At 56.0% G+C, this 13770-nt stretch overlaps 1 protein-coding gene across 1 annotated transcript; it reads left to right on the top strand.

Annotated features, from left to right (window-relative positions):
- The first annotated feature begins 3514 nt into the window (after positions 1 to 3514).
- Positions 3515 to 4754, top strand: GSX1 (GS homeobox 1). Its single transcript, XM_065901667.1, has 2 exons — positions 3515 to 3923; positions 4366 to 4754. Exons 1-2 carry the CDS (start codon positions 3515 to 3517, stop codon positions 4752 to 4754), a joined length of 798 nt encoding a protein of 265 aa, XP_065757739.1.
- Positions 4755 to 13770: the final 9016 nt, after the last annotated feature.

Raw genomic sequence — 13770 nt, 5'->3', positions numbered from 1 at the left:
TAGCACAGCAATGCACAAGATAGACAAACAGCCAGTCCTCAGTGGAGCAAACATGTGGTGGGGGGCAGGGCCAGGGAGCAGAAAATCTAATGCCTCATTAGGTGTTTATAGCAAGCAACACCATGGGAAGTGCTGAAGAAGAGGGGAGGTATTTTTCAGTCTAACTGAGCTATTCCGGCTGCCTGAGGGGAGGTATTTTTAAGCAGGGTCGTTGGCCTTCCCAAGGAGGAAAATGACATTCGAAGAAATTCGTGAATGAGATAAGGTAACAAGGGCCTGCCCCACTCCACCCCACTCCACCGCCAGCTGACAATCTGTGCAGTTTCTGCTGCAAGTATCTTAGAACTACATTTCCAGAGGAAAGATGGTGTGTTCTCTATACCAACAGGAAAGGAGGCAGTCTGAAAGTAAAAGAAAAGACCAGCACAGCAGCAACGATTCCATATTGAACTGTCCCTGATGGACACTTGAAAACCCGCTTGGGGGGCCGAGTAGGGTCCACAGGCAAGAGGCTCCCCAGGGCCCCTCTCCCAGGCTGTCAGGCTAATCCCACCACCTCCTCCCATCCCCGCCCCATCCTGCTAAAGGCAGCTCAGGGAGGTGCCTGGAAGGAGAAAGCCACATAGCCGCCGCCTGCACCGGGAGCGGGAGACCGCAGACCCCCACAGAGCTCTGAGGGCAGCGACCAGAAGCCAGGCGACGATACAGGCCTCCAGCCCGAAGGGCGCTGGGCACCCTTGCTGGGCCGCACTCAGCTCCCTGAGGCCGGCGTCCCTCTGTTCTTGCCCGGCCAGTGGGACTGGCCTTCTCCGGGGGCACAGAACTTTTTTTCCTGACGTTACCCAACTCCTGGGGTGCAGCCAGTGGCCCAGGACCACAGAGCAGAGAGTCCCCTTTCCAGCCCACAACCTGCCCAGTTTAGGGATGGGGGATTAAGTGTGTGCTCTTTCCAGGCTTCCCGAAAACACACTTCTCAAGGATGCTATTCTGCTTGGGCCCGGCTCTCCCGCGCCGAGTTGCACAACAAACCATTTAAACATTTCAGCACAAAACCCAATCCATTGTGGGCTGCACATTAAAAAGTGTTATTCGCTTTGAAGTTTTTGTCTAATGGCTCTAAACTGAAAGAAAATGTTTTCCTATTACTTAATTCAATCATAGCGGAGAGACTTGGTAAAAAGCCCACGGATTCTGCCCCAAAGTGTGACAGAGTTCTCTTTGTGTTTGCTTATCCTCTGCTGTCACACACTTTAATTCGCCTCTCTTTATCTGGCATTCAAAACTTTCTTCAATGACATTCAATAAGGTCCAGAGGCTGGAGGGGAAAAAAAAAAAAAACTGGTTATTCCCCCCCACACCCCCAGATATTCTTTCCCAGTAGCTTTGGCCTTGCTCACATTCAGGGGCTCTTAACCCCTTCCTCCCCGGGTGTGGGCTGCAGTCCCTGGAGAGAGCTCCTCACTGACCCTTTGCGGGATCCCAGCTGCCCCTTACAGGCTTCTGGGTCCTGCCTGCACCCTGCACCTCTCCCCTCCACCTCTGCCCAGAAGGGAGGCCCTCTCCCGGCTCTAGTCCCCCTCTGCGCCCAGTCTTTGAGGCCCTGGCCAGCCCAAATTTTCCAGGGAGCAATTAGAAGTGGCATTAAGCTGTACTGATGCACCCTGACTTGTCCGTCAACACCCCCCCCCACACACACACACACATAGCAGGAGTCTTGGGGAAGAGACCTTGGAGTTGAGGGACTCCTTTGGCCCCCTAGACGGATCGCTCCATCAAGGAAGCTCCGAGTCCTTACTCTTCCTACTAGGGGACAGGCCCTCCATCTTGGTTATTTCCCCACCGCCCCTCTCTCTTTTATGGAATCTGGTATTTCTCCTCAAATAAACTCTCTTTGCTTTTTGATCAGCCATCATCTGTTGCTGTTGCTACTGCAGAGATATCCCGGATGATGAAAAACCGTGCGAAGGCTTCGATTCGGGGCCGTCTTATTTCCGTGCTCTGATTCGCCGTCCGGAAAGCTTCCCTCTCCGTCTCTCGCAATTTCAGGGCTCAGAGCAGGTGACTACGGCGACTCGGTTCCGATAAAATCGAAAGTAAACGTCTACCTCGAAAAGTCTCAGGCTGTACATTCGAAAAATGTATGCTAATATCCCATTGTATGGGAAAAGCTCCTGCCTGAAGTAGCTTGGAGCTCAGAGGACGATTTTAGAAGCAAGCTGAAGCTGCGTACACAACGCCAGGCGTTTGAAGTTGTTTAACCATTGTGTGACCAGAAAGAAGAGAGTGATGCAGGCACCAGGAGCAGGTCTTGGGGAGAGAGGAAGTCTGGTAGAGCGTGGCCAGAGTCAGCAGAAGCTGGGCACAGAGCTACCCCTGGAGCCGCTGCTCCTCCAGGGCTAACTTCGGGGAAGACAACGACTTCCCAGCGCGCCCGCGGGTCTGCTGGGGCGCGGACCAGCGGAAAGAGCGCCGACACTCTCCATTTCTGGTGCTGTGTAAGATCTAGGTCTTTGCCGGCCAGGCTCTCTTCCCATTCCCTATCTCTGTCCGGGATTCTCCGTGGCTGATTTCCTCTTTACAGCCATGATCAGCTCCCGAACAAAGACTAAGGCGTTACAGGCAGCATCCAAGTTAAGAGTATTTGAGAAACTTGGAGAAAAGAGGGACAGCGATGCGGCTAGGGCTGGATAGCAAATACCAAGCCCTTCTCTCTGCCCAGCGACGCCACCCCTGCAGGAGACCTGCTGCTTCTGCTTCCCGTACCCTGAGAGGGGAAGGAATTCCACAGGTGGAAATAGGGGCCTGCCGTGAGGACGCTCGCGGGGTGCACAACCGAGCTGATCAAACCCAGTGGAGGCAGCCTGATCTTGGTGAAGGCGGCGGGGGGGGGGGGGGGGGGCGGGGGGTAAGCGAGAGAGAAAGGATAGCAGCGCGGGGACCCGGACCGAGTCCCGCAGAGAACATGGGGGTGTGCGCCCATGGGGAGATCTGTGGAAGCAAGGGTGCAAAATCAGTAAGATAAACGGGCCGATCGCCAATGCAAAGCCAAAGGGGAGTAAGGAATAAAGAGAAAGAAAAGAATATTAAATCGCAGAAGAATGAGAAAATAAACCCGCAAAAGGGAGAGGAGGGGGCGAGGGCGCCTGTTACGGCGTGGGTGGGGTTGACAAGAATAGAGTACATTATGCAGTTCATTTAGTTAACAAGTGAAATAATGAGGAAGCGTGCAGAGTGAATGCCAAGAGAAAAGGCACAAAAACCCTATTGAGAGGCCCCGGCCGCTCCTGGCGTAGCCCATCACATGGCAATAGTCCTATTTAAGCGGCGCCGCCGGCGCCTTTCAGCACCACTAGTGCTGGCCAGCACCCCGCGCTCTCTGGGCGGCGCCTCCAGCCGCGGCCTCCCCGGAACCGGCAGCTGCGCGCGGCCGCGGCCCGGGCGAGCGCGCGGGGAGCCCCTGGGTGCGCGGGGCGCCGGGAGCCGGCCGGCGGCTGGGCGGCCGCGCGCCGGGGCCATGCCGCGCTCTTTCCTTGTGGATTCGCTGGTGCTGCGCGAGGCCGGCGAGAAGAAGGCGCCGGAGGGCAGCCCGCCGCCGCTCTTCCCCTACGCCGTGCCGCCGCCGCACGCCCTGCACGGGCTCTCCCCGGGCGCCTGCCACGCGCGCAAGGCCGGGCTGCTGTGCGTTTGCCCGCTCTGCGTTACCGCCTCCCAGCTGCACGGGCCCCCCGGGCCGCCCGCGCTGCCCCTGCTCAAGGCGTCCTTCCCGCCCTTCGGCTCGCAGTACTGCCACGCGCCCCTGGGCCGCCAGCACTCGGCCGTGTCGCCCGGGGTCGCTCACGGCCCCGCCGCCGCCGCCGCCGCCGCGCTCTACCAGACCTCGTACTCGCTCCCCGACCCCAGGCAGTTCCACTGCATCTCCGTGGGTAAGCCGCGCGGGGGTGCAGGGAGGGGACAGACCAAAGTTGGCCAGGCGGGGATGGGGGATGAGGACCCTGGGCTCCTGGGGGCGATCATGTCGGGCCTCTGAGGGGGACACTCTGGGTGGCGTGCTGCTGGAGAGCTGGGACTGGACCCCGGCAGGGAGTGCGAGGCAGGAAGTCCCGATCCTGGCGGGGACTTCCAGGAGGGAGCGAGGACTGGGGCGCAGGGCGCTCCATGAAGGAGTGCGGGGCCCCGTGTCTCCTGGGCCCCTGGGTCCCTAGGCTTGGCGAGGAGGCCGACCGCGATCAGCTGCCGTGCATTGTGTTGGGTCGAAGGGGTGGGTGAAAGACCAGAATCCCGGGATTCTGACGGCCGCTCACCGGAGGATGGGGCCCACGGCGCCGGGGTCTGATGGCTTGCGTCTCTGCGCCCCACCCCCTCCAGACAGCAGCTCGAACCCGCTGCCCAGCAGCAAGAGGATGCGTACGGCGTTCACCAGCACGCAGCTGCTAGAGCTGGAGCGCGAGTTCGCCGCCAACATGTACCTGTCCCGCCTGCGCCGCATCGAGATCGCGACCTACCTGAACCTGTCGGAGAAGCAGGTGAAGATCTGGTTCCAGAACCGCCGGGTGAAGCACAAGAAAGAGGGCAAGGGCAGCAACCACCGCGGCGGCGGCGGCAGCGGCGGGGGCGCGGGGGCGGGCGAGGGCGCACCGCAGGGCTGCAAGTGCGCGTCGCTCTCCTCCGCTAAGTGCTCCGAGGACGACGATGAAGTGCCCATGTCTCCGTCCTCTTCAGGGAAGGATGACCGCGATCTGACGGTCACTCCCTAGGCGCACTCCTCCCCAGGGAACCCACCCCAGACACTCCCCGCGCGTGGCTCAAAGACTGGTCCTCGGACACGGCTCTGTTTCCCAGGCACCCCCTGCCTAGGGCGGTCGCGCACGGATGTAGCGCGACTTTGCAGGGGTCTTCCGTCCTAGGAAGCGTCAAGAGCTTGGCTGACCTGACCTTGGTGTCTCCACCCCAGGGCCCGCGGCTATCCAAAGCGGACTCCCAGCTATGAACACACCGCAAGCGCGAGAATCTTTCTCGGCCAGGCGACACAGGGGCCCGGCCCAGCCCAGCGCCTTGCTGGCGGCCGGCGCCTCCTCGCCCGCCAGCTCCGGACTGGCTCAGGCTTCCTTGCTTCCTAGGCTCTTCTCCACCCTGGGCCAAGCTCGGCCTTTCACCTCTAGGGTGCCCATTCGCTCCTCCCCCCCCCCCTTTTTTTGTCTTTCCCTCCCCACCTCTTTACTACGGTGATTAATCCACTTCCCCCAACCGCCACACACACTTAGGAACTCCTGGGTTTTGGTGTTTTTCTTTTCCTTTCTCCTCCCCTCTCCACAAAGCCCCCTTGAAGTTCATCGTTCGTTTGTCGCCCCCCATCCGACCTGCTGTGACCATGGCTCTTCTCCCAGGAGAGAAACTGCCTGTCGGAAAACCGGTTCACTTTGTCTTGGAGCCGCTCTGTGTTCCCCCCAGAGTCCCACTGTCTGCCTTTGAGGACTCTCGCCTCCCAGACCCCAGCCCTGCCCCGGCCTAGCTTGTCATTGTAAGGTCTCTGTAATGCCAGAAGATATTTATTTATTTATTTATGTACAAAATTTTAAATAAACTTTTTTTTTTTCTTAGAAATCCACATAGCTCTGGATCCCAAGCCAGTTTGGGGCTTCCTGCGGGGGCTGGTCGGGGCTGGGTGGTGGAGTCCGGCTCCATCCCTCACCTTGCTGCTCACCAGCCCCTCCCTACACCCTCAGCACCCCCACCCCGACTCCGTCTTCTGCGCCCACTTGCCAGGTGCGCTCCCTGCCTGATCTGTCTGGTTCCGGCAAGGTGTAGCCCCGCATTAGAGAGTCCAGTCCGAAGGGAAGGACGGGCTCTGCCCGCCCTGTGCCTTTCGTCCTGACCCCTGCAACGCCCCCATCCCGCCTAGGGTTGGGCCCCACCTCCAGGCCAGCCGGTCGGTTTGCCTGTCCCCACCGTCATCCTTAAGGTCAGGGAGTCGGTGAACTTAGTCCTCTGATGAGCTCGGATTGAAAACTTGCTATCAATCCTTAAAAAATCTGTCTTACTTGTTAGGGACAAATTCCCAGCGAAATGGTGCGACCTCCTCTCGGAAAGGTCCTCATGCTTTGCAAATTTCCTTAGCGTGGGCCCTGCTCCCAAGCCGCGGTTTCGGAGGACCCAGAGGATCCTGCGTCCGAGTTTCCGCGAGGGGCCCCGCGTAGCCGGTGCAGATGGCTCCAAGACCTTACGTTCTCATCTGTTCTTAAGAACCCCACAGCCCCCGACTTAGAATCCACACCCCAGGCCTCCTGTAGAGATAAGCTGGGGTTTTACGCATTATGCGGAGGAAGAGACTCGGAAGGTTCTCGGGTTCCGCTGCGCGCACGGCACGTGGCCACCGGAGCCGGGTGTTTCTGTTCAGGAAAGGGAGAACGGGAAACAGCAGATCCGGATTCTCATGACCACCCACCACCCTCCCAACGCCAAGACCCCCACCCCGCCCGGTCCTGGAATCCTGGGTCACTTCTTTTCCTGGCAGAAATCTCTCCACCACACACCCCCACACGCACAGCCCGAGGAGAGCCGGACTCCGCGCACTTAAACAAACACACGCGTCCCTTTCCGAGAAAGGCGCCGCTGTGCTCAGCACACTCGCGGGTCATTTCTAAAACCTTCGCGCTTTTCCTTTCAGATAAAGCACAAGCAGGGCTCGCTCTCCAGGGATCCTAGAGCAGGGGTGGCTGCGTCTGGCTCCCCACAGAGAGGCCACTCCAGGTTCCTCCTGCAGCCAACGCCCGAATGGTGTCCCAGGCAGAGGAAAGTCTGTCCCTTGCGCCTTCCGTCACCCTACCCCCTGCCCCTCCCCGTACCCCCATCTGTCTGAACGCCAGTCTCACTGAAGACCGGGTCTCCGCCCTCTCAGAAGGGTACATGGCATCAGCACAAGCCGAACCCAGGATGCTTTATGGCAGATCGTGAACCAAATAGCAACAAATGTGTTACTATTGATGCTTCTGACGCTCTCCGAGTTTTGCGCGGCTGATCGGCTGAGCTAAGAGCCCTTGGATAGTGAAGTTTCGATTCCTTAGCTCCAGTGCAACCCACCAGTCTCTGCCTTGAAACTCTGGGACCCGGCAGCAGAAGGGCCCCCAGGCCACCGGTCCACCTTGGATCCGGAGGGCTCGCTATGAGCCAGCCCCTTCCCTGGATCATGGGGCGGGGGAGGGTGCACCTGAGACGGGCTCTCCGCTGGCACACCCCTGGACCAGAACAGATTTAGGAGATGGGTGGGCCAGGGGCCTGGGGGATTGGGTTGGCGTGGGGAGGGGTGGGGAGGTGCGTTGCTGAGAGAGACGGAAATGGAGCTAGGAGAGCCGTGAAGAGGCTGGATCGCTCCCCCGAACCGCCCCCCCCCCCCCCGCCGCCGCCCACCTCAAGCTACCCCTACTCCTTCTGTGTTGGATCCGCGCAGGGGCTCCTCCTGTCCCAGCTGCTCTCAGAAGCCGCCCATCCAGGGCTGCGCGCCGGGTCCGCGCGGCTACAGTTCTCACGGGAGAGCGAGCGCGTCTTCCTTCCTCTCGGCTTTATCTACCCAGGACTTCATTTCCCCCGTCCTGCTCCCAGAAAACCGACTTTTTCGCTTTCTGGGAATAAATGCATCCTCCTTGTGGTGGTGCCAGCGGTGACCAAGGCGGCGACAGGGGCGCAGCGCGCGAGGGCGCGGACAGGGCTGCGGCGGGGAGCGGCGGCGGCCACCGGCTTCCGAGTCCAGCAGGCTCTAGTGTCCAACCCTCCTCACTCTGCGGTCTCTGTCGGCCTCGGTTCAGACCGACTCTGCTGCCTGGGTTGGGGCGCCAAGGCACCTCGTGCCTACTGGACACGGAGCTTCTTACTTGGGAAGCCAGGATCCAGCCCGTTAACCACCACTCTATTTTGAACTGTAATTTGGGATAGCAAGGCAAATTGTGAAATTAAAATCAAACTGAGTTATCAGGATGAAATTTCCTGTAAATTATCATTGAGTGTGAGTAATCCACATACAGACCCCTGGTTTATTTCCGGAACAGCACCTTCCTTTTCTCTGTGGTTTAGTGACTAGGAGTCTGGACCCCAGAATCCAAGTGATCGACTTTGAAAGTGGTCACTTGGGTGATCTTGGGCAAGACACTGGTTCTTCCTAAGCCTCAGTTTCGTCATCGGTAAACGGGAATTTTCTTTGCAGGGTTATCATGCACTGTTACAGGACTAAATTCACCTAAAATACTAAGCACGGGGTCTGCCAAGTTTCAATAAATGTTGACTAATCTTGCTGTGGTTGTCACTTTTCCTGCCTATAGCTGTGCCTGGGGCATGCTGAATTATTTACCAAAAGCTGGAAAATGGCCACTCTCACACAGGCTGCCACCTGAACCTACCACGGAGAGGCTAGAGGACACACACAAACACGAATGTTTCCAGGACTCCCTCAAGTCAGTGTGTCGTTCAGAGAACCGATAATGCCCAGGAACTGCCCAGGCGCTGAGGCTCACCGAAGTTCAGACAGGGACTCTCCACCTGCATTTACATCAGCTTCTCAATTTCCCACTGCTGACATTTTGGGCTAAAATATTCTCTCTGCGGGGAAAGTCCTGCGCACTGTGGGATGTTTCACAGCATCTCTGGCCTCCACCCACTAGATGCTAGAGGCACTCTTCCCCCTGTGGTGACAACCAACAATGTCTCCAGACACTGTTCCCAGATGCCTCCTGGGGGGACATTTCTGTCTGAGACCCACTCTTCAGGTTGAGAATCACTGATTTAGACTTGTGTCTTTTCAGCTGACATTAGCTAGTCTGCAGTGGCCAGCATTTGGTAGCCTAGTTTCAAGCACTTCTCTCCTTCCCTTCATCCATCCCTCATGGAATAGTTGAACCTTCTCCATCAGGTGCTCTGAACTCTGCACTCAGGAGGGGCTTGAGAGGACCAAGGGGAAAGAGAAGGTGGCTGGGGGCGTGGGGGGAGAGACCACAGATGCCTGGGAGCAGGCTGGCCAGACTTGGGCGTCTGGCTTGAAAGGGTGGATTAGTCTGGAGGCGTGCTGGGCTAGCGGAGTGGATAGGACCACTAGGGGCTTTCTGAGAACCCGCTATCCTGTTGTCCCGTGACCTGTGGACAACTGGGCTCCCTCTTCAGTCATGTCCATGGGTACCCAAAGGACCACACTTAGGGAGAAGGTTTCAGGAGCCCAGGTGGAATCCCCTTCTGTCAAGGACACACACTGACCACCACCACCACCACCAAGGTGGTTCTTCTGGATCACAAACCGTTTTGCCAGTGTCTGCAAGTCTGAAATGAGAAAGCAATTCTTTTTGACCTAGGCCTCCCGTACCTGGTTCAACACAAGGACCCCTGAGAGTAGCGACTCCTGAGTACATCATTCATTTTTTCTGAGAAAAGGCTCTGGAAGGGCAAAAAGCAGGAAGTCCCTGGGGACATCTAAGAGCAAAAAAAGAGGGCAGAGTTCAGGGGAATGGGTCCCAGAAGTCTCTCTGGCATGGATCAGGGTTGCCTGGGCCATGTGTCCCAGAGACTGGGCTCTGGGGGTGAGTGAGGTGCTGTCGGACAATTCAGAAGCAGACTCACCCACAAAGTGAGGAAGGAGCCGATTCCAGTGGGGCAGTAACCCCACTCACCCAGGGTCTCCCCAGTCTTGTATGTGGTGATCACAGGTGGACTTCTGTGGTCATCGCTAAGTTGTGTCCAACTCTCTGCAACCCCATGGACTGCAGCATGCCAGGCCTCCCTGCCCCTCACTATCTCCTAGAGTTTGCCCAAGTTCATGTCCGTTGAGTGAGTGATGCCATCCAACCATTTCATCCTCTGGCTGCCCTCTTCTCCTTTTCCGTTTTGCCTTTGATCTTACCCAGCATCAGGTCTTTTCCAATAGTGACATCCTAATAAAGTGTGTGTGTGTGTGTGTGTGTGTGTGTGTGTGTGTGTGTGTGTGTGTGTGTTTTGGAGATGAAGGTAAAGAAACGTGGAGGAGAACCAGGTCACCCTGAAGCTGGACACCCAGCTTCAAGGCATTCTATCACAATGAACCCAAGCCCTGGTGCTCCTATGATAGAACTCTCCCTAGAAATGACCAATACATCCCAGGCCTCGGTATTGACACCTCACAGCCCGGTGTCCAGCCTCCGTCTGTGAGCAAACTTTCCTTCCCAACTCTGGAGTGCCGCCCAAGGCATCTGTTTCAGGCAAGAGTGGGTGAGGGGATAGAGAAGCTGTGGTACATATATACAAGGGAATACTACTCAGTCATGAAAAGGAATGCATTTGTGTCTGTTCCAATGAGGTGGATGAACCTAGAGCCTATTATGCAGAGTGAAGTAAGTCAGAAAGAGGAAAACGAACATTGTATATTAACACATACATATGGAATCTAGAAAGATTGTACTGACGAACCTATTCACAGGGCAGCAATGGAGACACATAAAGAACAGACTTATGGGCAAGGTCAGGGGAGAAGGGGAGAGGGTGAGATGAATGGAGAGAGCAGCATGGATGCATGTACACTAACATACATAAATAGACAGCCGGTGGAAATTTGCTATATGACTCGGGCTCTGTAACAACCTAGAGGGGTGGGAATGGGTAGGAGGTGGGAGGGAGGTTCAAGAGGAAGGGGACATATGCACACCAATGGCTAATTCATGTTGCTATATGGTAGAAATCAAACCAACACTATAAAGCAATTATCAATCAATTAAAAATAAATAAATATAATTCTTTTAAAAAAAGAAAGAGTGGGTGAGAAAGGTGCCACCACAGTCAGGGGACTGGACACGCATGCTGGGCATGGCTCAGGGGCCCTGCAGTGAGGAGCTTCCCCTGCTGGTCTCACTGAACCTGAGGCTTTTGCATCAGGAGAGGGAGGGGCCACTTCCATAAGCCCCCTGTCCTCGACAAGGGCCAGAGAGAAGCAGAGGTCTGCTGCCTCGATGCCCCGATGCTGAGAATGTCTCAAGTGGCTGTGTTATGGGCTGAATCATGTTGCCCCACACACCCAGTGTGCAGGTTGACACCTTAACCCTCAGAGTGCAAGCAAGCTTGGAGATGGGGGTCTTCAAAGAGGTGATTACGGCTAGATGAGCTTCTAAAGGTGGGGTCCCTATCTGAGATGGGGGGGTGTCCTCCTACGAAGAGGACAAGACAGTGGACATGAGCCACTCAGAATGACAAGCCTGTGAAGACATGTGTGTGCTAAGTCGCTTCCATCATGTCCGACTCTTACAACCCCTTGGACTATAGCCTGCCAAACTCCTCTGTCCACAGAATTCTCTAGGCAAGAATACTGGAGTGGGTTGCCATTTCCTTCTCCAGGGGATCTTCCTGACCCAGGGATCAAAACTGCGTCTCTTGCAGCTCCTGCATTGGCAGGCAGATTCTTTATCACTGAGCCACCGGGAAGCCCCAGGGGGGGGAGGCAAACCTAGGAGAGAGGCCTCGGGAGAAACTGACCCTGCCAACACCTTGACCCGAGACCTCCAGCAGCCGTAACAGAGAGAAGATAAACTTCTGTTGTGAAGCCACGCAGTCTGTGAGGGGCATTTTGCATGGCAACCCTAGAAGACTAAGACAAATTCTGATCCAGGTGAGGGCTCTCTAGACTCACCCCACCCCCGCTGCTAAAGCCAGGATATAAGAAGAGTGAGGTGCCAAGGGCACTGTGCTGGGAGTCCGGCTCCTCGGAGGCAGCTTCCTCCTTGGACGCCTGGGGTCCACACCCAATTATGCCACCAACTTTGCACAAATCATGGTCTTTCTGGATCTCGGCCTCCTCTTCTCTCAAGTCAGGGCATACCAGTGACATCAATGGGGTTTTCCCTTTTTCTGACCAGGACTGTTTCCCTTCTTTCTCTTTTTTTTAAATTCTAAATATTTATTTATTTATTTATTTTTGGCTACATTGTGTCTTGGTTGCGGCACATGGAATTTTCACTGCGATGTGGGGGCTTCTCTCTAGTTGATGCAAGAGGGCCTAGTTACCCCGCTGCACCAGGGACCTTAGCGCCCTGGCCAGGGATGGAACCCCCATCCCCTGCATTGGAAGGTGGACTCTTAACCACTGGTCCACCAGGGAAGTCCCCCTCCCACACTTTCTAGTTAACATCTGGATTTTGTCAAATGTAAATTATGGGGGGGGGGAAGGAGGCACCCACGGAGGCAGACATTCACACATTGAAGGACTTCCCCATAGCCAGGTGCCCATGTTCCACAACAGAACCCAGCAAGGACCAGATATTTACTGCTGGGCGTAGGACCTGGACCCAACATTTTCCCCAGAAGTCTAAATTTGGAGGGGAGTGACTCAGAGATGGATGTTTCATTTAGAGATTATTTCCCATGACTGTGAAGCTAAGAGCCTCTGAGTGATAGCAGATGAACTATGACAGAGGTGGAGGGAACTGTCTAGCGAGCCTCAGAGGCTACATCTAACAAGACTGCCTAGTGGTGAGACCTTGGCTGTCTCTTCCCTCCCTTTCCAGGCCGTTTCACCAGCTTTCCCATTGATTCTGTGAACTATCAGATGGCCTTTCACTCAACACCTTTTCTGTTTAGGTAGTGGGAATTTGTTTCTGTTGTCTGCAACTGAGAGCTCTGAGTGATTCAGGAACCCATGCCATGTCAGAGCTATTTAAATCCTGCACGGGACCATGACCAGACCTGGGATAAGCGTGACTGTTCTGTCCCTGGAACAGTCTGTCTCTGACTGGGTGACCAGCACTGCTGCACGTAGGAGTCCCTGGACCAGGGCTTTTAGGCTGGTGTCCGTGCATCCCCCTTGAAGGCACTGGGGCAGTTAGACCTATGTGGATAGTTTCAGAATTCAATGTCCAGGTGTGAGGGCATGAATTGCAGCTGGTGCATGAACTGGCCTCACCCTGGAGCAATGCTGGGCTTCCTTGGGGGGCAGCAGGGGTGGCAGCGCCCCCTCCCACTTTCACAGTGGCAGGGAAGCCATGCTCAGGTGTGCACAGAGATTTGGGACATGACTTCTCCATCTGTCCTGCCTGGCCAGGCCCTCTGAGGTGGCCGTCCCCTTTGGACACACTCTCATGAACTGCTCAGTCTGTGGATGCTTTTCTCCTATCAGGGAAGAATCTGCTGGCTCTCTAAGATGCTCCATGCTAGTTAAGAATATCCTGGGACTTCTCTGGTGGTCCAGCAGTTAAGAGTCCTCACTCCCAATGCAGGGGACCTGGGTTCAATCCTTGGTCTGGGAACTAGATCCCTCGCGCTGCAACTAAGACCCAGCACAGCCAAATAAATAAAAGTATTTCTTTAAAAAATGTTGTAGAAGCACTCAATAGCTCTACTCATCACAGTCCTTTTTATCATGTATGTCAGAAACTAACTTCAAGCTACTTTAGGCTAATAGGTGTCTTGTCCATTCACCGAACCAATTAAGTTCCTAGACAGTGCAGCTGTCCTCAGGGGCTCCAGGGACACGACAACCTGAGGAGACAGCTCACCCTCTCCCCTGCCCTTGGCTTTACTCCTCTCTGGCCGCTAGGTTCCCTCCATTCCTGCTGTGGAGGTTCTGTCCTTGCAGGTGGGATTGTGGGGCTGGGAGCAGGCAAAATGGGGCAATGTCCATAGCCAGCTCCAGGCTCACCTCATCTCAGCTAAATGCACTTCTCCTGCCCAGAGTCCTGGGCAGGTGATGGTGATGGTGATGGTGATGGTGATGGTCAGGGTGGCGGCAGGGGTTGTCCAAGGTGGCAACCCTAGAGTTGACCATCCCAACCACAGGTC

The sequence above is a fragment of the Muntiacus reevesi genome, chromosome 11 (assembly GCF_963930625.1).
Source record: "Muntiacus reevesi chromosome 11, mMunRee1.1, whole genome shotgun sequence".
Taxonomy (NCBI): Eukaryota; Metazoa; Chordata; class Mammalia; order Artiodactyla; family Cervidae; genus Muntiacus; species Muntiacus reevesi.
Note: the sequence above shows the minus strand (reverse complement) of the source record. Positions and strands in the feature narration are given on the sequence as shown.

Coding starts and splice junctions, on each gene's coding strand:
- GSX1 (XM_065901667.1), top strand. CDS start 3,515: ATGCCGCGCTCTTTCCTTGTGGATTCGCTGGTGCTGCGCGAGGCCGGC. Junction 3,924..4,365: donor GTTCCACTGCATCTCCGTGG/GTAAGCCGCGCG, acceptor CACCCCCTCCAG/ACAGCAGCTCGAACCCGCTG.